The sequence below is a fragment of the Taudactylus pleione genome, unplaced genomic scaffold (assembly GCF_031769625.1).
Source record: "Taudactylus pleione unplaced genomic scaffold, aTauple2 ptg000207l, whole genome shotgun sequence".
Lineage (NCBI taxonomy): Eukaryota > Metazoa > Chordata > Amphibia > Anura > Myobatrachidae > Taudactylus > Taudactylus pleione.
Genome location: NW_028284609.1, coordinates 1,348,112 through 1,372,781, shown reverse-complemented (window position 1 = coordinate 1,372,781; position 24,670 = coordinate 1,348,112). Strand labels below are relative to the sequence as shown.

General features: G+C 40.8%; 1 protein-coding gene across 7 annotated transcripts in view; it reads right to left on the bottom strand.

Moving 5' to 3' along the window:
• Positions 1-24,670, bottom strand: part of NAV3 (neuron navigator 3) — a 383,856-nt gene that overhangs the window by 29,818 nt on the left and 329,368 nt on the right. For all 7 annotated transcript variants that reach the window (XM_088478094.1, XM_088478095.1, XM_088478096.1 and 4 more), the window contains 7 exons: positions 23,458-23,611; positions 22,655-22,829; positions 19,960-20,057; positions 18,523-18,618; positions 6,349-6,517; positions 1,746-1,981; positions 421-557 (listed from right to left, as the gene is read on the bottom strand). In XM_088478094.1, coding sequence (XP_088334220.1) covers positions 421-557; positions 1,746-1,981; positions 6,349-6,517; positions 18,523-18,618; positions 19,960-20,057; positions 22,655-22,829; positions 23,458-23,611 — 1,065 coding nt within the window. The remainder of the gene's footprint in view (positions 1-420; positions 558-1,745; positions 1,982-6,348; positions 6,518-18,522; positions 18,619-19,959; positions 20,058-22,654; positions 22,830-23,457; positions 23,612-24,670) is intronic.

Genomic DNA, 24,670 nt, shown 5'->3' with positions numbered 1-24,670 from the left:
TTGATCAATATACTCAGTAACTGAGAAAAAGCTACCTTCCCCACTCATCACAGCACAAAACTTCAGTGAACTCCAGGTGGAATTCATTACACAGCTCCGATGCTTTGACAGAATTAGTTTCCTCTTGCTGTGTCTTCACACAGAGGGACTAGCTGTGAGATGATTTGTGTCATCGTGTTGGAAATATGTTAACGAGACTGCAATAAAAAGAAACTGCACGTCCTTGTCTACACTACATTAGCATACTTCAAATAATCAGTTTACCAATTGCCTTTGGTCATTAATATGTTAATCTAGATTTACAAACTGGTCATTTGTATTATAATTGTGTGAACATTGACAACAAAATAGCACTAAAACTGGACAAGCACATGTAATAATCAGTGTATACAGTTGTAAGCCATAAAGCAAATTTCATACCATTTACTATATTTACAGTTTAAAAATCCATTGAAAATGTCACTCAGAGATCCTATATGGTGAAGATTATCAAGGATTATCACTAGCGGGAGGTCCGTGCACTGGTCTGCAAGATTGGCTAGGTACTGTCGTAACTCCTGAAATCAAACAGAAGGCAATGGGTTAAAAAAAATTTAATTGTACAATTATAAACAGTAACAAACAAGTGAAATGACCACAGAGAATAATTCAATCTTCTAAAGTAGTTTAAAGTATACCTAAAACGGACCCACTGGAGCACTACTGTAGCACAATGACTAAATGACTAATTTCATTAGCAAACTAACATCATGTGGCTTTCAGTCTGAGTGCAATTACAATTTTAAAGGTTCAGTGTTTTTAAATAAATGCTAACCATTAGAGAGAACACATACATTGAAATACTTTGATTTATAATCCGAGGCATTGCATTTCAGAGCACTTGGAGATGAAGGATTTTAAAGATGTACAATAATGAACTTCACCATAGAAACTATTCAGTGGTATGTAGGAAAGCTGCCAAATGCACACGTCTGATTGGGCACGCCAGCTATGCCAGCATTACAAACATTGCAGAGACTGAGATTTTGTGGTTGTTGAAAGCATCGAGAAACTTAGAATGTACTGTATGTAAACGATTTATATAACAATAGGTATTTAGTGGCTGGTTTTCTTCTAAGAGCAACAAGTATAGTATATAAATTACCTCTGTCTTACATGATGTGCACTGTATAAAATTGTGTTATCATATGTGGGATATTGCACTCCCATGCATTATCCCAGAGGATTTTTGTGACCATAAAAAAACATAACAATAAAATATTTTAATAGAGGTTATAGACCTCTCAAGTGATTCCTAATATCGATAGTAATATATTCTTACAGTATAGAAGTTTTCCTAATGAAAACAGAAATTGTGACACAATAAATCACCATTTATAATTAATGATATCAGAACTCATTGTTTATACACATAGTATCACTTATAATTTATGTTTTTATATAACTTTTATATAATTTATCTTTACAAAATATATTTTTGTGATAAGTTTTCCTTTTCCTGAAACGTTTACTTTGCTGCTCTTCTAACCATTTTTGGAATTGTTTCATGTTGTCTGCACTTCACTTCTGTATTAACTTTTTTATATAGCTGTCTATTTCTTGTGTGCATGGAGTAGATTCAGCTTTTATATTTGTGCTTTGAATGGTATACAGTCTCTTTAATTCAGGCTACTTTAAAAATCACGTGCTTTTCCAGTCTCCTAACCATTTAAAAGTGATAAATACATTTCTGTTTGCCTACTCACTTTGCTTGATTTGTGATCCACATTAAAGGTTGCAATTGCCTCCTCAATTTTCTTTCTGCCACTTTTATTTACAACGTATTCAGCAAGTTTGTTAGCTAGATATGTCTTTCCTGTTCCGCTGGGTCCGGATAAAATAATCCTGTGATGTTCCATCAATAAATTAAAGTAGCGCTGAGAAATTGGTTTAGGAATAAGGGTATCAAACACAAAACTGTCCAAGCTGTTTTCTTCCACACCTACAAAGAAAATATCATAAATGTTTGTGAACCATTTCTGTAATATGCAGTTAAAGTTCACTAGGTAAAAATACACATCAATACACAAGTTGTAGCCTATGAACTTTAAAACATATAATCACTGACTCAACTTGGAATATTATGGCTCAAAAACTGTTGGACTCTTACACAAAGTACAATATTGCTAATCTAAAACTGATAAATTATTCCACAAACACAATACAAATGTATCGCTAACACAAATTAAGCTTACTTCACATGCTAAAGGTAAGAAAATTGTGGTGGTGAAGGTGCGTGCATGTGAGAGTATCACTGACCCCAAGGCAAAGAGAGACAAGACCCTCAGAAAATGAGATGGACCATTGGGAGGACGTATCTGGGGATAGATGTACAAATTATGAATTTTTGCAAGTGTAATATACATGTCTCTGAGCGTTTTCTCTTATGTCTTTGTAGAGGTACTGTATAAACTATGCTATCTTCATCAGGTACTAGATCAGTGTCAATGACACCTTGTTATAGTGTATTTCTTTTTAGATGTTGTATCTTACATTATTATCTCCTTAGCAGCTGTCTCTAAAGCTGGGTACAGACCTAAGAGATATATCTGCAGATGATGGTTGTTCATACTTACTTAACAACCATCATCTGTCATCTGGCCACAAGTCCCACTGGCAGGCAGTCGCAACGCATCTCCTCCCTGCGGCCTCAGCTTGCAAGTGTACGGGCGGCCGGTTGACCACCCATACACACAGCACAATAGAACGATATATCTGCACTAAAGAAACTATACTTGTTTTATTAAAAAGTGTATACTATGGGCCTGACCCAGAGGTGCACACTACTGCAGCTGAGACTGCGTCTGTTGCCGCAACGCGACTGCTTCTTTATGCTAATGCTGCAGCCGATGAGATTTGTATAGACCCCCACCGGTTGCGTCGGTAATATGCGGATGTGCGTATTAAAACACTCCATCGGCCAAACATTCGCACCATCGAACATTGCGCCAGCCCTAATGAGGTGCAGAATCTCTTTCTCAACATGGCCGCAGTAATCAGTACAACTGTGGGAAAAGAAGCAGTCGCTGACCGCAACACACCCGCATCTGGCAAGCCACCCCGTTACCACACAGAAATGTCCACTATATTTGTTCTGCTGCTCCAGCGGTACCATCAGGACGCATTAGCAGTGCAATTCAGACACATGTGCAAATATCATCCACTTGAGTGCACTTTAACATAGCTTGCACCTTTGCATCATGTCCTGTATGTTTTAACTTTGTCTATTACAATAGTGTTGTATAAGACTACACAATATGCTGTATAAAAAATATACTGTTTTTGACCGCTCTTTGAGCTGAAGGGTTTAATACAGTAATACTATATGTCCAATGGAGACATTCAGCTAAGCCATAACTTTAGATCTGAGAACAAAAGGCAGTGGGTTTGACATCTCACTCTACTCCTTAGACCTCACTGATTCAATACTGTGCATTGTTCTTCATTTGAATTTCACTCTGTTCAGGTTTATCCTTCACTTCCTAGATCATTTGTCAGCCTGTCTCTTTGAATACAGTATGAGATAGTTCAATATCCCCATTGGCATGAACATCACAGCTTCTTCTTCTGAGGTTTTTCTTCTCTCAAACGCTAGACGACATCCCTTAATCATCAGGACAGTCACAAAGAGCCACTATCTTTACTCAGCTTTATTCTGTATTGAACATCTCCCCTACACTGATTGTAAGGCTGTTTTACTGTATACTGGGTATGGATATTATTTTTTGCTCATGGTGGATATATTATACACTAAGCAATTGCCATTGTAAAACATTAACTATACTGGTAATTAATGTTGTTCAGATTTCACACCAAGGACCACTGCTCTACAACTGAACTGAGTAAAGTTAGAGGTGGTGCAGGTGACCCTAGTGTTTTCAAATAGACCACTGGAATAAATAATAAAAAAAAAGAACTCTTATTTTATTACACACTTGTTATCATGCATTCAGCATCATTTAATATTGTTGTATTAACTTTTTCTGTGCAAGGTTCATCTAGTGGTCAGCCTCATATTAGCTTAATTTGTACCTCAGGGGCTTCCATCAAAGCAACCCCAATGCACCCTGGGTATATGATAGCATAGGTCCACCATTTTAGCCTAATGTACATCATCATACAGGTGCAGCTATATCCTCCTCTATGTAGCAGAAACAATGTTAAGAATTTGGACTTATATTTGTTACCATTAGATCTGGTGACAGTTCATAATGTAGGGCCTGATTCAGATATGTCTGCAATGCTGATATTTACGCAGTTGAGCGTTTATCAGCTGACTGCGCACCGCGATTGAATTGTGATCAAATGTGACTATGGTTTCTAGTGAGGATTTATTCGCAAGTAATTGACAGAGGTCATTTTGTGAGAAGTAACAGGGAGTGGCGGCAAAAAACGCAGGCATGTTGTGACCATTTCCGAGCCATGTATCTGGCACCTTGTTTCCCGTATGTAGAAAACAAGGTGCCATCGTCTCAGTTCCCAGGGCCATTTTGCATGACCTTAGGTTTACTCAGATGGTCAATTATTGACGGATCTACGATCACTGCTGCGTGTTTGAACACACTTGCTTGGATCTACGAAGCCAACAGTGGGCGTCTCAATACATTTCCAGGCGGCTGCATGCTTTCACATATTTTAGCATAGCAGCTGCATAAGGGATTGCAGTTGCAATTGCATTAGCATACATATGTCTGCATTTGTATGTTAATAGTCAGTACATTATTACACTGTGCTAATTCTCTGCATATATACACTCATGTGTTTTATGTTCATGATTCATATGTACTGTGATCAAAGCAATGGGGAAGTTGTCGATGGGAGCTATCTAAACTTTTGTTAGGATAATGAGCAGCCTTGATTGCCAGACTACCTGTAAGAGGCTGATAAAAGGTGTGTCAGTTTCTCTGGGCAGTCTCTCACTACCTGGGGAGCAGGCTGAGACCTATTGAGAGACACTACTATGACTTTATGTAAGTGCTGTATTTAAATTCTGTTTTGTGTGAGTTGGACATCTCCCCTCTCGCACCCCAGCCCACCCTTAGAGAGGGAGACTTCTGTTTAGTTAGTCAGACTAGGATTTATTTTTATGATTTTGTTTATTTTGCTGCACAAATAAAGCTAGCTGTGGATACTTGTACCAAAGCCCTGGACTGGTGTGATGCAGATTAACAGCTGCATGCAGAGTGCAGCAGTTTACCCCAGGAAACAGCACTCCTTAACCTGATCTTGATACAGTACACTGTAGCAGATCTCCTGTATGTATTTCATGTTATTTGCATATATTGCAATTTCTCATACTGTACACAATTCATGATTTTATGTTTGCATTGTATGAAGTGCATATTGCAATTGCATTCTATTGCTTGTTTGTATTAGTTTTAAAAATGTAATTGTCTTACAGTAAAACAACATTCATCAGATTTTCACATCTAGTGTGGAGTATTTGTTAAGTAGGAGTGTTTATGCTGTCTGTCTCCTTATAATCAGTCCATAGGGAATTTTATAGAGAGGACAGAACACTTGTCATTATTTTAAATGTGATGTGGGCCAGAAAGAGCATTGACACAGTACTAACTGTTCAAAAAACAGGTCAGCCAGGTGCCAGACAGACATTTTGCACAGGTATGTTAATGATTCATAATTTTGCTTACTGAAACTCTCAATTTTACAAAGAGGTAGTTTGATGCTCCCTCGCGAGAGCCAGTTTGTCTACCAACTGTTCTGATCCTTTTGCACATTCTTTTATTGATTGAAAGATTGATGATAGAGAGATAGAAAAGGGCAGACTAGATGGGCCAAGTGGTTCTTATCTGCCATTAAATTCTATGGGTGCGATTCAAATGTTTTTTAAGCCGTGATAATTAATGAACACCCAGTGTTGAAATTCAATTGTTCTGGGCGCTCATTAATTATCGCTCTCTTCGTCCCGGGTTTAAGCCGTGTAAAGCGGCTAAACCTGTCTAAAGTTCTGGGTAGGGCACGCTAACTGCGGTGTCTCACACATTTCTGCCTGAATCCTCCTGAGGGTGGGAGCAGAAATGCTGGCACCAGCAGCTATCGCACCCTGATGGAGCAACAATTGAATTGCTCCATCGGGCATCTTAAAAAAAAAAAAAAGCAGCCTGCAAAACATTTGAATCACCTCCTATGTTTCTATGTAGAGACAGAATACTTTACTAACATCTATAAGGTGATGAAATCTTCTCTAAATTCAACTGCTGAATTAACATGTGAAATATGCTTTACACCTAACACATTCATTATAATGAAAACAGATGTAAAGTTTAACTTTTTAAATGTTAAGTTTACCTTTCAGGTTCACAGTGATGATATTATTGTCTCCTACCAGATAACCACAAGGTAGCATTTCAGGCACTTCTGTATAATTTGATCTAACTAGATCACCAATATTGTAGCTGGTGATAGCATCTGAGGATAAGCTCAAGTTAGAAGCAGGATCCACACGGTATATATATTCCTAACGACAGAAAAAGAAAGTTAACAATTATAATTAATTTTAAACCTGCAATGCAAAATACTCTGATGAGAAGTAATTAAAAAATATGTATATTGGTGGAGTGAGTACACATCTGTACGGATTATTTGACTAAAACACTCCCCAGACACTTGTTTTCTAATCCAATGGAAAATTGTCCTGTTTTATTAATCCAGTGACAAATTCTCATGTCTTTTGAATCCTAAGGAAAAAATGTAATTCTTTGTAATCCAATAAGAGATTACTCTCTCTGGTGTTAAGTATTAGGGTTAGGGGGAGGGTTAGGATTAAGATGTAGGATTAGGGTTAGGCACTAGGGGGAGGGTTATGGTTAGGCTGCAGGGGGGAGAGTTAGGGTTAGGCTTCGGGAGGGGAGGGTTAGGGTCAGAGGCGGATCTACTGCGAAACTAGTAAAGTTTCAGGGCCCCTAACCCTTGAGGGGCCCTGAAGAAAATTTAATTTTAAAGAGTGAATTTTTCAACAAAATCAATGGAGTGTGTGTTATTAAAATAAGGTTACATTAGTGATATAATCACAAGTCAATGAGTTGAAGCACTTAATATTGACCTTAGAATATGCTCTAGAGTAGTGCATTTAGGGGGGATTTCTGATTACCCAGAAAGCCCCCCTGATCTGTACTGGCCGGCAGACACTCTATCTACAGCTCCAATCAGAGGATGGCTCTTTATTAGCCGGCCGGGCGCAGAATAGAGATCTGCTGTCAGTGTCATTGCGGAGTGCAGTATTTCCAGGTGCCACTAGATGCTCCCATCTCCATTTGTGCTGTCCCATCTGCCAGAAGTCAGCCCTGCAGTGCTGACCACAAACTGAAAGCTGAATGGACTGTGGGATAGCATGCAGCACAGAGGCAGGAGCACGCAGCATGGGGAGAGACCAGACTCAAGGGGATTCTAGAGATCCCACTGAGGAGGTTCAATAACTGGGATCCTACAGCGGAAGTAAGTTTTAGTTTTGTATGTGATCTATTTACAGTCTCTCTATTTCTTACAGTATCTTACTCTCTGGGGGGTTTCTACAACTAGCTATCTACATTTGCTCTCTCTCTGGGGGTATCTACAGTACATCTATCTATCTACTGTGTCTCACTCTCTGGGGGTTTTCTACATCTATCTATCTACAGTGTCTCTCTCTGTAGATACAGATACATAGATGTAGAAATTCCCCAGAGAGAGACACTGTAGATACAGATACATAGATGTAGAAATTCCCCAGTGTTTCTCTCTCTGGGGGGTTTCTGCATCTATCTGTCTATCTACAGTCTCTCACTATCAGGGGCATTTCTACATCTATCTACGGTGTCTCACTCTCTGTAGATAGAGACATAGATCTATAACCCCCCCCCCCAGTCTCCTACTCTCTGGGAGAGTTTTACATCTATTTATCTATAGTCTCTCACTCCCCGGGGGCATTTCTATATCTCCACCATTTGGGCCGCAAGGTCCTTGAAAGGGTCAAGGCCCTTTGGACCTTGTTGGAAGTTGCCCTATTGTTGCTGGTTGCAAACAGTTCCAGCTTCATTGCTCCAAAATGTAGATCTGCCACTGGTTAGGGTTAGGCTGCCAGGGGAGGGTTAGGGTTAGGCTGCAGGGAGGGGGAGGGTTAGGGATATGCTGCAGGAAAGGAGAGTTAGGGGTTAGGGAAAGGGAACTTACCATCGGGCGTTGGGATTCTGACTGTCAGAATGCTGTTGTCGGGATTCTGACAGTCAGAACTCCGACCACTGGGATCCCGTAACTTGTTGGAAAATATAATTCTACAATAACTGCTAGAAGTTCCTCAATGATTCATTTAAAAAGAAAGCTTGGGGAGTTTAGTACTACTGAAAGTTGCAAGCATAACTTACTTTCATGCCAAATATTCCTGCTTGTTAAAACATCTGCATTATCATGAGCAGCTCAGCAAGCAGACATTTACACTGACTTGTGTAAAATCTCTGGCACGATATGTGGAACTTTGGGCATACAGTAAAAAAAAATGTGAAGTAGGTTGGAGAAAAATTGTTTAGCACTGCGTACTAAATATGTCAAATCAAAACACACATTTCAAAATCTTTCCACAAACTACTAAAATAATTACATTTAAAACGTATAAAATCTTGCATGCTCAAATTTGTACAGATGCAATAAATAACCTTGACACAATGTACTCTTAAAGTGCCCCTGGGTAGAGAAATTACCTGTCATCACTCATTTTCAAAACATAATTGCCTCTCTATTTTGTGATGTTGAGACTTTCTAAAAAAAAAACTAAATTGAAAATAAAGGCAAACATTTTCCAAACAGTCAGAAGAAGGAAAGGATCAATCAAGACCACTGTAAAGATATTGGAAACCAATGGTGGCATCCAAGGACACACACCAATCAGTATAACTACATGTACAGATGGTGACAGTGGGCGTCTCAGTCCTTGCCCATTTGGATGCACAGATGTACACAAGGGAAGGACTTTGTATCGGCATTTGCATAAAGTCACAGGAGGGTGACCGCCAATAGACGTAGCTGCGGGCGTTTCTGCACTCACCTGAATCAGGCCCTTGAAGTAGAATCTATTGCAAGGCCGATGGTGATATTAAACCAGGTTCAAAAGTGTGACTGCAATAGTTCATGATGAACATTTTTCAACTGGCTCCAAGGCAATCAACTAAAAAGAGCCTTTATGGAAGGGTTGTATGGAAGAAGCACTAGTAAATGACCCATATCCTTGTTCAAAAGAATTTGAAAAAATCTAATGTATATAAAAGATACTAAGGGGGAAATGCAGTAGCCTGCACGATGCAGGCATTGGCTTGATTCCAGTGAGTCTGCTTGTTTTTCTAAAGCGGAAATCATTTAAAAGCTAAAACCAGGCTGGATGAGAAGTTACTTCGCAGGACTCAGTATTGTTAATACAAAAGGTTATCCAGTGCTTAATTGCACACCAGATATGGGTACTTAATTCTGATTCAGTCTTCAAAAAAAAAAGGTATTGCCGACCTCACTCAAAGTACATGTAACGGCAAAATAAGACTGGGTACTCTCAGCGCAGTCTTCTTTTTTCAGCGCAGTCTTATTGTTATAACTGTAACTTTTTTTTTTACTGACATGTTACTGAAGCTGAATGTTGGATGGCCATCCCCCCATGTGTTTCTAGCCATGGGTATGTTTTTCAGTTTATTCTATACCTGTTTTTTTGCGAATACTAATTATTATTATTTCAACATTTATACACCTCACTCAGTAGTCATTTTATTACTAAAATACAATTATACCAGCCAGAGTACAGATGTATCAGCACATGAACTCTTTTAATTGAGCACTTCTTACATTTGATACTAATGTAAGCAGCAATTATGTGATTTTATTTTATTCTCACAGTTTGATATTAATCCTTGAAGATAATGGACATCTAAGTATTCATTTCAATTGGGCCCAGTGGTTTAAAAGCACTGATGAACTGTGCTAAGTGGCTCTAATTTCCTTTATTTTGCCTAGTAACTCAGTAGATAGCTGTCTCTACTAGCAATATATTTTGCTCATCTTCCATCTGCTGCTACCAGACTTTCTGAATATTTTCAAACTTAATTATACAGCATATTTAACATCAGCTAAATTTAGTAAATGGAAAACTAATTTCTACAATTGCTGATTAGTAAGTAGTTACTTACAAGTTTGGGCACCCTTAGACAAACTGCATGTTTCATGCATCTCTGTGTAAAGAATCTCTCCATGTTACAAACATTAATATGACATATTTGAACACCTTTTAATGGTAACTTCTTATAAACTAGTCAGCAGGGGAGTAGCGAGGGTGGTTCCGGTGGAGCATGAGCTCCGGGCACCAAAATGGACAGAGGGCACCATCCAGGGTTCTGGAATTGATGGGGTATTGCACAGTATGACGGACGCCTGTTAGTTTTATCTCGGTTTGTCTGAGATCCGTCCTACATTTTATGCTCCCTCAAACTGCCCAGATTACTGTACCTCCCCTCAAGCCCTCCCTCCTCTGTGATCATCTTCTGTCACCTCCCCTTTTCTGTCACATTGATTACATTCACTTCTCATCTCTTTAATTCCCTCCCCTCACTACCATGTGATCAGCTCTTTGCCCCTCCCCTCTCCTTTCTTATTGGCTTCTGTCACCACCCCTCTCTGATAGACTCTCTGCCACTCTCCTCTCCTCTTTGATCCCCTGCCTCCTTCTCTCCTCATTCATTCATTGTGCTTCAATGGATTTAAACAGGACACATCTGAGGGAAAGTCCTAAACTTCAATTGTTAAGTATGAGATTAAACAAAGTCACTGCTTTGCCATTTAAAGTAATGAGATGTTCCCAGACCTGACCACAAAGTGTTGTTTGAAAGGTCTTTCAAAAAAAATTAGGAGACCTGAAATAATAATAATGGTGGTAGACAGAACAGGATTAGTAGTACTCACATTAATATAGGTGCAATGTATATTTGTGAAGTAGGAGCATAACTAAGAAGGAAGCTTCCTATAGGTGTTCCCACTCCAGTGAAAGCTGCTTGGAGCAGTAACTGCAGTCATAAGTTGTGCACCCTGTGGAATTTCACTCTTGCACATGTATTCTGTCAATTTAAATTAAATGATCACAATATATAATACAATCTCCTCTATTGACTAATAACAATGATTCAAAGGAGATAAAAGTCAGATCCTAGGTGCTATACATGAATAAAGCAGTGCCAAATGAGCTACCCCTTAATGTTCAGATAGTGCATCACTAAAGCATTCTATTGCCCCAATGGGACCGCCATGCCCCAGCATGATACTGCCACTGCTGTTTTTCTCTTCAGTTCAATATTCCCCCGCAGGCTGGCCATACCCCACTATCACAGTTCAGTACATGGAGGGGGGCGCGTTAAGACATGCACTTTCTCCGGGTGCTATGGTTCCATGCTACTCCTCTGCTAGTTAGATCTACAAACCGGCATGCAGAACCCAGGTATCACTTCAAGAAGGATTAGCAGAGACCAGAATACTGGTCCACAGTACATTGAAGTTTACACAAAAATTATCTGCATTTCCTATACCTCATCACAAGTCTAAAACATACAAAGCTAAATTTAGATGAGCCCGAAACATTTCGATCAAATGGCTGCGCACTGATGGAATAAAAAATATACATATTTTGTTTTTGTCCAAAACCACAGAAGATATACAATACTGCACAAATGTTTTAGGCAGGTATGGAAAAAATGCTGCAAAGTAAGAATGCTTTCAAAAATAGAAGTGTTAATAGTTCCTTTCAAAAATAGAATTGTTAATGGCTGTTCCTCACCCAGTTTTAAGCCTCCTACACAGCTGTTTCTGTTTCAGTTAATGACTGTGCTTCAACCTACATATGAAAATAATGATCAGTATCACCTGTTTGGTATGACTGGTTACTCATACACCTGACTATAATCCTACAAAATCCCTGACTTTGTGCAACTGTACCTAGAAGAATTGATGCTGTTTTGAAGGCACTGGGTCGTCACACCAAATATTGATTTGATTTAGATTTCTCTTCTGTTCATTCACTTTGCATTTTGTTAATTGATAAAAATAAACTATTAACACTTCTATTTTTGAAAGCATTCTTACTTTGCAGCATTTTTTACACACCTGCCTAAAACTTTTGCACATTACTGTATTTGAATAAAAATGGCACAGCTTTTATATCGGCAAAAACCATATCGCCTTAACCATAAATTAATTAAATAAATGAAACATTAAAAGCTTGATTCGAATACAGCCATATCAGTGCTGTTGACCACCCAATGGCGATACAATGCCCTTCCCTGGTGTACATCCGTGCATCAATATTTGCAAGGACTGAACTGCCCACTGTCAGCATTTGTATACACTGAAATACCGATTGGTTAGTCTTTAGAAGCACCATCGGTTGAGGAAAAATCTGCGACTTGTACATTTGACGTGCAGGGAAACTCATAGTTTCCAGAACTTTGCATGGAATCTTTGGGTTAGCGTGCGTTAACCCATGGCATACTTGCCTACTCTCCCGGAATGGCCAGGAGGCTCTCAAAAATCAGGTGGCGCTACCGCCACCTGGAAAAGTAGGCACCCACTTGCACTCCCTTCCACCCGTTTGAACATCCCTCCAACTGGCCACCTACAGAGCACAAGTGGGTGGTCCGTGGGGGTTTTATATGCTATTCACTGAGAATCCTATCATCGTAGCCCTGCCCCCCACTATACATTGCCTGTTTTCACTGTATAGTGGGGGTGGGGGGGTTCCATCATGCCTCCTGCTGTGCCCACTTTCCCGGCCACCACGCCCCCTCCCTGCCGACTTGGCCGCCCCCTCCAGGAGGAGAAGGCAGCAAAGTCGGTAAGTATGACCCATGGTTGACCATACTGGGAAAATAGAGATTAAAAGATATGGACGTGAAACCTGAAGCTATTCCTCATATAGAAAACTCTGCACCTAATTGAATTCCCCCCAACATATTACATTAGACACATTTTAGGTACTATGCATCTATATTATTTCACATTAACAATACTAGTTTAAAAGGAGTCTGAATTGTGCAGAGATTTATTAAATCTACCCAGTAAACTTGGAGTTACTTTATATGACTTTAGGAGTTTATGTATCAAGCAGTGAAAAGTGTGGAGAAGTGAACCAGTGGAGAAGTCGGCACAGCAACCAATCAGCTTTGAAGTAGCATTTATCAAGTACAGTCTATACAATAATAGGAGGAGCTGATTGGTTGCTATGGGCAACTTCTCCACTGGTCCACTTCTCCATGCTTTGCTCTGCTTGATACATAAACCCCTTAAGAACATATAAAGTGACTCTAAATACAGATGTGTCCTTTCATTTTGTAGCTTCAATTGCGCCAAATAGCCCTTCTCAGCGAGCCAGGTCACGTGCGATTCAGCTATGCAGAGCACTTTTTTCAGTCAAAATGTGTGTTTTATTTACGTAATTAAAACACATATAAGCAACAAAACATCTCTAGCTTACACTCCTCAATTTGATGTGCAACATTTGTACATCTGTTTGCGGCCGAATCTGAATCTGTGTAACAAGGGCTCCGATACGAGTGACCATGGCTTTTCCTCATGCTGAGTTCCATTGTGGTTCATTTTTGACTTTGTACATGTGTAAAACCACTTCCTGTGCATCTCTAGTACACTGTGAGTGGCTTTTCACTGCGTCTGCAATGCGAATAAGATGAAAAATGTAAATAAAAATACGGTACGCTACTCCTTTTGGAGCGTCTTAGTCGTGCCGGGCAATCCACGCCGTATGGTATACGGACAACCAAACAGTAAGTGAGGACACATCTGTATATGGATTATTGCACTCTACTATGGTTTCACTTTATTGGGCCTATTCATCATTACTTAATTTTTACAAAGCAACTGGCCATGCCCCTTAGTGAGTCTCTGTGATTGCATTCTCCTGGTGGGCCCTTCATGTCACAGTCTGACACTGTTTGCAATGTAATATTGTTTGCTAAAGACACAAAGTTACTTGCTTTTTTTGCTTTGCTCCTACTGAAGCGTCCTCTTGCATCTTTGCCAATCGCGCTACAAACATGTGCACGCATCACATCATGCAATTAGACTGCAAGCACTACGCTATGCCATGTCGCATGCTGCGTTCTCACCATGCAATCCTATGGAGTCGCAGGTGCGAACGCACCATGCGTGCATGGCTCGATTTACTGAGAAAGCAGCAAAGATGTAAGAGGACATATCTGTAACTCACAATCAGCCCCCATTATGTTCTATTGTCACAGGATCACACATTGACCTAGACTTGACATCTACATAGATTCCTCCAATTGGTAACTGTTTTTGTCCTGGGGCGAGATGCATGACGCATCGCATTCGGAATGCAATGCAACTCTTCGCATGCATGCCAGCGCTAGTAACAGTATGCATTATAAACACCACAATGGACCGCTCACTTGGTAAGAGTGGTTCTTTGCGATGGAGGGATTTCCGGGTCTATGACCCAGAAGCCCCACTGGCGTCCTTCTGCGCATGCGCAAATGAACACACATGTCGAGGGGGGTGTTGGGAGGGATCCCTCTCACAGCACTCTCCCGATAGAAGCCGATAGGCTTCTATAGGGTAACAGCATCATCAGGAAGATTGTGTTACCCACCGCTTCACATTCCGGGGCTTGGTGCATATCAGAAATGCGGTCAAACCCGCATTTTCGGGGTTTGACTGCATTTCTACCTTTGCTACATCCCGCCCCTAATGTTTATTTCCTGAGGATTCTAATTTTTCTCTTGTGTGGTATCAAGGCTGAAATAACTGTTAAAGTGCAATTAAGATAATAAGTGAATTACTTTTTTTCACGTCATCTACAGTGGTGTGTACCTAATCCGCATTTAATTCCTCGGTCACAATATTATTGGGAATACAGACCACTGAAATGCTACATTTGTGTATGCCTGTGACTACTGTAATGTTTGTGTTTTAACTATTTTAAGATATTATTGTCGTTTGAGTGTATATTAAATCTGTGATATTTTATTCACGTTAAATTGTGATTTATGAGATTATGTGGCCTATTCATTATCGGATGTATTGAACTCGCTGCGACGGATACTTAAGCATCCAACTCGCAGCGGGGGATCGATTATACCGAAGCAACTCATCATTGCTCCGGTGAGGGGACAGCTGCTCTGAAAAGCAGCTGTCCCCTCAGTTAGTAGAGCATGTGCACAGCCGCCAGGGAGCACGTGAGAAGGCGGCGGAGGGATCCCGCTTCACATCCCAGGAACTCCTTCCCAAAGGAAGGAGCGGGGCTAGGAGAGCAAGCGCCGTCTGAAAATGGCACTTGTTCTCGTGAGCAAATTCCAAAAACTTTCGGTTTTCGGAGTTTGCTGAATATCAGGGGGTCCTCTCGGATGATGATGAATGGACTGGTAACTAAAACATGTTGAAACTAGTGTTTCCGCATGGTTAACGGGCCATTTATCGTTTGATGAATAGGCTCCTATCTCTCCATTTCAAACTATATATTTCAAGATTATCATAAGCTTTCATTTCACCTGCTCTCCTATGATATTATTTTCATCTAAATCATATAGCTACACTACTTAGATACTACAGATGTACCTGCATTACATTATCTGTTATCTGTAGATACTACAGATGTACCTGCATTAGGAGCTGCACAATTTCTTTGGAATCACAACTTTTATCTTGCATAAGCTATATATGTATCTTATTTCCCCTGTTTCTCTGGTTTTATTTGTATTTGGTTTAATAAAAGTATTAATAGTGTACCAAAGGAACACAAAACAATTCTAATTGAGAGATACGTTTGTTATTTGTGCAATGAGGCTGGATACAATGAAACACATGGGGATAGATTTACTAACTAATATGTTTTCAAAGTTGCTGATCATCAGCAGCTTTGACAACCTTCTGATTAGTAAATGTACCCCATGTAGGTGATGGTATCTTTCATTTTGTTTAGGTATAAGATTATGCTAAACACAAGTAGCTCAGCATACAGACACAAAGGTTTAGCTGCTTTTATCGCTTTACCAGGGGCAGAACTATGGGAGTGTCACGCTGGGAGGCGCTTTTCTGGAAGCTGAGGCTGTGGGAGGAAATGGAGGCGAGGGGCCTGAATGTACGACCTCCGCATCCACGGGTCTTGGTCGTTGGCGAAACCTAGTCAAAGGTACGGAATCTAACCCACGAGATGGTGTTCGCCAGTGACCCCACCAATCGGGATATGGGCTTGAGCTGCACCATGTAAGCAGGTCGCGGTCCTTTGACTAGGTGACCAAAGCCCGCGGGAAAAAGGAGAGACGAACACTCGTGGCCCAAAGGGTCTGTGCCAGTAAGGGGCACGTAGGGACACTGTACTTGAGGTACAAGGAAGTGTGCACTGCGGACACACTCTACCGGGTTGCCGGTTAGAAAGAGTGCACCACGGTGCGATACTGTAACACGTAGGTAGGGACCTCAGAGTCCAGTAACGAGGTGGGTAGTGGTACTGGAGCCAGCCAGAGATTATGATGCTGGAGAGGTGGGTACGTATAACTACACTCAGGCTGTGATGGTAAAGCACTGGTGAAATGGATAGTATACTGCACACAGGCTGAGGTGGTAAAGCACTGGTGAGATGAATGATATAGCTGTACACAGGCTGAGATGGTAAAACACTGATGAGATGAATGATATAGCTGTACACAGGCTGAGATGGTAAAGCTCTGATGAGATGAATGGTATAGCTACACACAGGCTGAGATGGTAAAGCACTGATGAGATGAATGAAATAGCTGCACACAGGCTGAGATGGTAAAGCACTGGTGAGATGGATGATATAGCTGCACACAGGAATAGATCACTGGAAGCAAGGGAACCTGGAACGAGAGACCACTAGTAACACTAGCAGCGACAATGGTTGTTCAGGCAACTACCTGATACACAGGAGCCGGATATATATCCCTGGAAGCCCACTGATTGGTCCACAGCGTCAGCTGACTGGCCAGACTGTCAGGGAAGTAAGGATAGTCAGAGAAGGAAGTGTCATGGCGGCGCCCATGACAGGAACTCCGATCCCCGCGCACCAGGCCGCCCGAGACACCAGCATCAGGGAGAATGCTCAGCACCTCCCACGTCGCCGCACCAGCCGCCCGACTGCCCGGGAAGTCAGAGGAAGCCGGTGGGACGGTAAGGGACGGCCGATCCCCGGCTGAACTCTAACAGGTAGACAATGGAGGCACTTGCTGCCGGGCTCCAGCACTGAAGGGGCACCTCGTCCATTGCCAACAATATATTCACCCCACTTAGGGCTGTAACTATATACCCCGAGAGTACCATCATGGCCACCCATTACATGGCACCTCTTCCTGGCATCTGAGAAGCCACCATACACAGTGGAGAGCTCAGTGTCAGCTGCCGCCTCCGTCTATCTATAGCCTGTCCCTACTCATTGGTGTTGCTGATCCTCAGCAGCTTCTATTGTCAGTGTGACACGTCCGGCGCTCCCTCACCCACAACTCTCTGTCTCACTCCTCCATGGCATGCCTATATTATGTGTGCAACTGCGGTTGTATCTGCTTGCGAAATGCTACATTACAGTGTCAGCGGCTGTGACGGGGGGGGCACCAAATTATAACTTGCCTCCGGGCGTCTGGGATGAACTTACGCCACTGCGCTTTACATGGTACATGTGTTGGGTACCGTACTAGCTGCTATTTCCCATAGACAGGCATGATGTTATATATCAGGGTTCAGCTGTCGTTAGATCTCTCCAGCTCCTTGTTTATACTGGTGGGTGGAGCTGTTCCTTGACTGGCTGGCTGGAATGGAAAGGGAGGGCCTGCTGCCGGTCTTCCTACTTCAGATTCCTCACTGATTAAATAGCCAGACTAGGTGAAAAACAAGTGTTTAAGCGGCAGTGGCTCATAAAACCAGTGACTGCCACCAACGTTAAGTAGAATAGGTATGTATCCTTCAGAAACATGCTTTATATTAGTACTAACCAATCTAAGCTGTGTCCCCCAGGTCCTGGCACCCTAGGCTCCTGCTCCTTAAGCCACTTAATAGAAGCACTGGCCTTGAGGGTGACCAAACTTTTGTCACATTATTATTATTATTATTATTATTATTATTTATTATTATTATTATTTAGCAAAGAATTGTACATTTAACTGTGCATTAATATGTCATATTTAGGTTTGTACCATTCAATTTCCAAACATATGCATGCACCTGTATGGTGGTTATTTTGAAAGTTCTAGTTATATCACAGATGTGCAGGATAAACCACCAAAACTCAGTGGGAGACTCTGGATTAAAACTAAAGCAATGCAGGGTTCAGCACTGCATCATTCAGTTCAAGAATGTTGCTGCGTCTTTAACTGTATTTTCTATCAATGTGTAATCAGTTCATTAACAATACATATTTGTGTATGAAATAAAGATCTTTTTTGGTCATATGTAACAATTCGCCATGTGGAATAAATATATATTTACCTTAAAGAGACGTCTAATAACTGCATCTAGAACATCCCATTTAGTCTTCCCACTGACACCAATAGATCCTATTAAATATTGATGACATTTTGCATCCTACAAAATAAAAGTGTAAAAAAAATGTACATAATCACTTTATGATAATACATAATCACATACACACACGTGTATTTTAGGTCTAATTTAATAAACAAAAACTAATCCCATTCTTAGCATAATATTAGTTTTAAGACTAATGGAGCGTACACACGGTCAGATTTGTCAGACTTGTCAGATTTGTCAGATGAACGACTGAACGATTAAACGATTTGAACGATTTGGACGATTTGACCAAAGTTTTGAACGATTTGAACGATTTGAACGATTGAACGATTTTTGACTGCATTAAAATGAATGGAATCGTCCAAGTCTGACTGCAAACCCATCAGATGTCAGATATCGTTATCTGACAAACGGGAACGCGCATCGTTGATCGTCCATCGTTCAGGCATGTCAGATATGAACGATTTTCCTTCAGATATGAACGACTGAACGATTTTTAAATCGTTATCGTCCATATCTGAAGAAAAAATCTGATCGTGTGTATGCACCATAACAGTTATGTTTACTAAATGGCTGCTTTTTAAAGCCACCTATTGTCGGCGATTTTGCTGGCAGGATTTAAAATGTCAATAATATGCTAGTTGAACTGGCAATAATACTATTCCATTTAAAATTCTGCCAGCAAAACAACAGACAATCGCGACTTTGAAAAGCTTTTGTTAATTAAATGTACCCATTCGCTTTTACAGCCCAAGAGCTGGATATGAAGTTACTCAAGTGAGTTAACCAAACGTTTACAATAGCCCAAACTGGGATACATAGCTAAATTATAATTATAGATCTGCCTTTAGCTCAAGATCTAAAACTGCCACTAACACAATTCTAACCTTAAAATGCTAAATCTTAAACTGTAGCAAGTCTTTTAACAGCATAATATGTGAAGACCTAATAAAACATTAGTTTGTCTTGTACTATTTCTATTCTCATTATAAAATGATAAACACTGTGGTTTTGGACATACTATTGCCAGTTACCAATGGTGTTTTGCTTATACAGTAGGTTATTAGGGGTAGAGGGATCTATGCACTAAGCCTTGGAGAGAGATAAAGTGGATGTAGATAAAGTACAAACTAATCGGCACCGCCAGGACTAACTGTTTTGTCGACACTGAGCATGTCAATATTTCATCAGTGTTGACATGCTGTATGTCGATGTTGACATTATGAATGCTGACGATGTTTGCCCATTACTGTCCTAAACCAACTCTGTCTACTTGCACCAATTGTTTCACATTGATATATATGTAGCTAATGCAAGATTGGTCAACATCAGAAAACGTCAATGAAGCATACGTGTGTGTTTTAATAAAATAGCCTATGCTATTGATTGCAATACCTTTGTCCTTCCATATCCTCTATTAATAGAGACAATGATTTTAACACTGCGACCATCCTTGTGGTATGTTCCATCTTTTACATCATCTAGTAAGATATCTGTGGAAATAGAATATGCTGTATTATCCTAAAGGTTTACTATGCAAGACAAATAGAAAATAAAAAAATGTGCTTTCATATTGCAATGCTTTTAATGGTTATAAGGCAGGATGTACTACCAAATGACTCAATACTTTGAATTAATATATGAAAACCAGATAAATAAACCTCATCATGCAAATTTCAGGATCACACAGGAATCAATCTGTAACAGTGCTCTGTGTATTTCAGGAAATTATGGGCCTGATTCTGAGTTGAGAGTAAAGCAAAAAAGAGCAAATAACTGCATCTGGACAAACCATGTTGCAATGCAAGGGGTGCAAACAGGTTCGGACTTGGCTTTCTGTGAGTGGTGGGGCTTAGCAGACCACGAACAGCAAGGGTACAGTGCATGAGCAGATTGGGCCACCGGGACTTTACCCCACCATCCCCTCTCAAGGCAAGGAGGGTCTCCAGTACCAGACTGCATGAAAGCCTGTGCAGGCTTGGTGTCTAACACTGAGCGCTGACAGCTTCGCTATTCAGCTCTGGGGCCTGTGTGAGAGGAAGGGGCGGGGCTTGGCAGTTGCTAGGCCCAGGGAGAGAGGGGAGTCTCCAGCGCAGAGCAGGATCTTTAATGACGGCAGCCCAGAAGCATTGTGTGCGCAGCTAGGGGGGGACGCTGAGGAGCTGGGCCAGCAGGTTACTGTCACCCATGTTATATGGGGACTGTGTGTCTGTTTATTGGGGCTGTGTGTCTGTAAATCGAGGATGAGTTACCCTATAGGGGGCTGTTTGTATGTAGAGGCTGTGTTACCTTATGGGGGGCTGTGTGTCTATATATATATATATATATATATATATATATATGGGCTGTTTCCTGTATATAGGGGCTGTTTGTACATGGGAGCTGTGTGTCTGTTTATAAGGGCTATGCAACTATATAGGGGGCTGTTTGTATGTAGGGGCTGTGTTACCCTATAGGGGCTGTGGTGTTATATAAAGCTGTGTGTCGGTATATAGGGGGCTGCAGTGTTTTATAGAGCTGTGCATCGGTATATAGGTAGCTGCGGTATTATATAGAGCTGTGTGTTGGTGTATACAGGGTATAGTAAGTGTATATCACTAAGGTGTCCTCATGCTGTAGGTCTGTGCTTTCTCCAATAGGTCCCTATATGTAGTTATGTTGCTGTGCTGAAACTACCTGCTCTATTTACCTTACACATCTACAGCACTATCTTTCTCATAGTGGTGCATTAGTGTGTTTATTTTACTGCCTCTTAAACTGTGTATGTGTATAAGCTCTCATAGAGTGCTGGGGTAGTGTGTTTGTGTCAGGACATCACATACTGAACACACACTCAGAGCATCGCATACCGACCAGACCATACACTCAGGACATCACGTGCTGACCACACCACACACTCAGGACATCACCCACTGGCCTCTAGTCAAAAGGCCCCATTATGTCACATCATATCATCATATAGTAGTTCAAACATGTTCTTAAGTTGGGTACACACTGGAGCGACGTCGGGCCAATTTGCCGTTTTGCAACGACAAATTGCCTACATCGCTCGGTGTACAGGCATTTTTGCACTAGCAACGATGTGCTGCACATCAAACCTAGCGATATCGCTAGCGACCTGTGTTATGTTAATGAAGGATGGAACAGTGATCATTAACTCGTCCAAATCTGTATGGGCAATCCCCATTCAAGGGCATTCGCCCCGATGTCGGAAGGAATGCCTGTTACTCCAGTGTGTACTTAGCTTAAGTCCAGCAAATAAAGAGTAGTATGATGTCCCCAGTACAGCACATAGTGAACAGCCTTAAATCATCACATATCATAAATATGTACATCATATATAGCCAATGATCTCCATTCTTCCCCATACCCCTCCTCCCCAGGCCCCACCCCTAATTAAGGGCTGTTTCCAGAAATTACCTGGGATGGTTTTCCATCCCAATCTGAATCTGTGTTGCCATGCATTTTCTGGGTCACTGTCAGAACATGACAGTCCTAGGCTATTTATTAAATAGGACAACCCTTTATCTGGCTTTTTGGAGGTCTATTGCTAGATAACTCCACCTCCATCTATTTGCATTAACTCCTCCTCCATCTATTTGCACATATTAATGCCACACCTTTCAGTTCCCTGGGTACACCCACTTTGGCAGATGGTTATGCCCCATCAGGGGGCCCTTACTATTGCAATCTTCTGGTGGGCCCTTCATGCCCCAGTCTGACACTGAGTGCAAATACATTTATATTTTTTGCATGCCGGGTAAATATTGGCTGCTTTTGCATGTAGCCCACAAATGCTGGACAGCTTTATTTTAACACATCAATTTAGATTTGAGTTTGGACACTACCCTCTCATCTAATCTCTCTGCACATTTTACATCTGCCCCACCTGCAGTGCAGCATGTTTTTGCACAGTTACTTGCTCTTTCTTACTCTATTTCAAACTCAGCCCCTATAGGAGGTATCTAAGCTTTCTCTGGAATTGGTATGAAATACCGGCAGCCGCATGGCCGGCGGTTCGATTCCCGGCAGCCGCATCCCCTTTCTCTGATATCTAAAATAATTTTAAAAAAAGTTCCTTTTAGCTTACCTGTTGCTATAGTTTCTGCTATATTTAGATTATTTAATGAGAGGCCTAGTGATTGACGGGAAGAGGATGAGGAAGTGCAACTAGAGGATTCAGAGGAAGGTTGGGTCGTTTTTCCCGGGGTACTGGTTTCAGCCTTTAGCCTGTCATTCTCAGCTTTCAGGATTTCAATTTCATTCTGTAACCCAAATTGTCATGTTGAAGCAGCAACATTTTCAAATGAATAACATAAATTGCATGTTACTTAATATTACAATATAAAAAGCATCATTATTTTATCATGCTATTTAGCACGCATGAGCTCAACTGTAAAGCAAAAGATGCTCATGAAAATCTGCAAGGACAGATGTCAGGTCAACCAAATGTATGGATTCCTTTTCTTACACAATCAATCAGATTTACAGTATTTACATTATTTTTATCTGTCAGATTATTGCAGTCTGTAAAATGTGTTGGTTTAGACTTCTTAAATGAGACATTTTTAGAGCACTTTTACTTGGAGAAGTGTAATGTGTATTTAAGATTATCAGCCTTTAAGCTTTTCCTTATCCAATACACAGATGGAGCAGACTTTATTGCAGCAAAAGGCACACAATGGTATATATTATTTTAATTAAGATATTCAAAGCTAATTTCAGCTAAACTACTCAGAGATAGAAGCTTGTCACTTACCCCTTACCAAGGGTCCACCATTCACTGCAATAAACTGTACTCCACATGTTGTAATTGTGATATTGTAATGGATGATTCATTGCATTTGTGTGTATATCAAACATTTAAACTAAAGACTATGGAGCATCACTGACCTGCATGCGGTTCATTGCTTCTCTGATTTGGTCAAGGTGATGTGCAGAGCTAAGCGCCTCAAGGCGGATGTCTGTTAGTTTTAGCTCCTTTTCACGAAGTTCACCCTTTAGCTGCAGGATCATTTCAGCTTCTGCTTCAGTGCATTCACAGATACTTGAAAGACAATGAACCATGGTTTTTAGTTTACAGTTTAGAAACATCAGAAGAACAACAAGAGTAAGCAGCTCTAAACCTTAACACCCTGTTTTACAGCATGTAAACGCAATAGGTAATAAATTAATAATTAATATAAAATACGAGGCGGAAACATATATATATATATATATATATATATATATATTGTGATAGTATCACTGGTAAAGTGGTTTGTGGCAGGTACATTTGTCCCAGATTCCTGTCTTTTGTGTTTTAAACCCCCAGGAGAAAGTCTGCAGTGTAGCAGGCTTGAGTTTTGGCTTTTTGAAAAGCCGGTTTGGGACCTGGGGGTTGTGGGTGAGAGGAGAGGGAGCGCTCCACTCACGGCCACTCCAGGTTTTGGTTCTCGCAGCCTGGTAACAGGCTTGTTAGTTTTTCACCTGAGAGTGGCCAATATAAGCCTAGTGTGTTTAGGGCTGATTGTCTCACCTGGGAGAGCAGGCAGGAAGTTTGCTCAGAGACACTTGGAAAACCTATTTGTGAGTACTGTGCTGTGCCTTGTTGCTGGTGAGGGCATTAGGCCCTGCCAGGTTCTTGTAGTGAGGGAACTACCTGTGAAGTTAGAAGCCCAGCCAGGGCTAGGACTTACGTTTATGATTTATTTATGACATTTCTGTTTTGCACAATAAAGACTGGCGCCGACCAGCTTGTACTTGAATCCAGTCTGGCGTACTGTTTCCCAGCTGCTGTGTGTGTAAGGAAGGAGTCCTCTACCCAGGAGAGGAACCCCTAATCTGACTGTGTCACAATATATATATATATATATATATATATATATATATATATAACCACATTTAATCAGTAGAAACGCATACAGTACATAAAAAAACAATTTATTTCAAATATTCTGCAGTACTCTAGTGTAAACACCCTCTCTCTTGGCAGTGCAAACAGTTACACACTTTAGTTCTTTAGTTCAATATACTGTAAATTATAACTAAATGGATTATTGGTTGTATGCAAGGTAGAGAACAATACCTCCATGCCAGTTGCATGTTACTCTTTAGTAACCTAGTT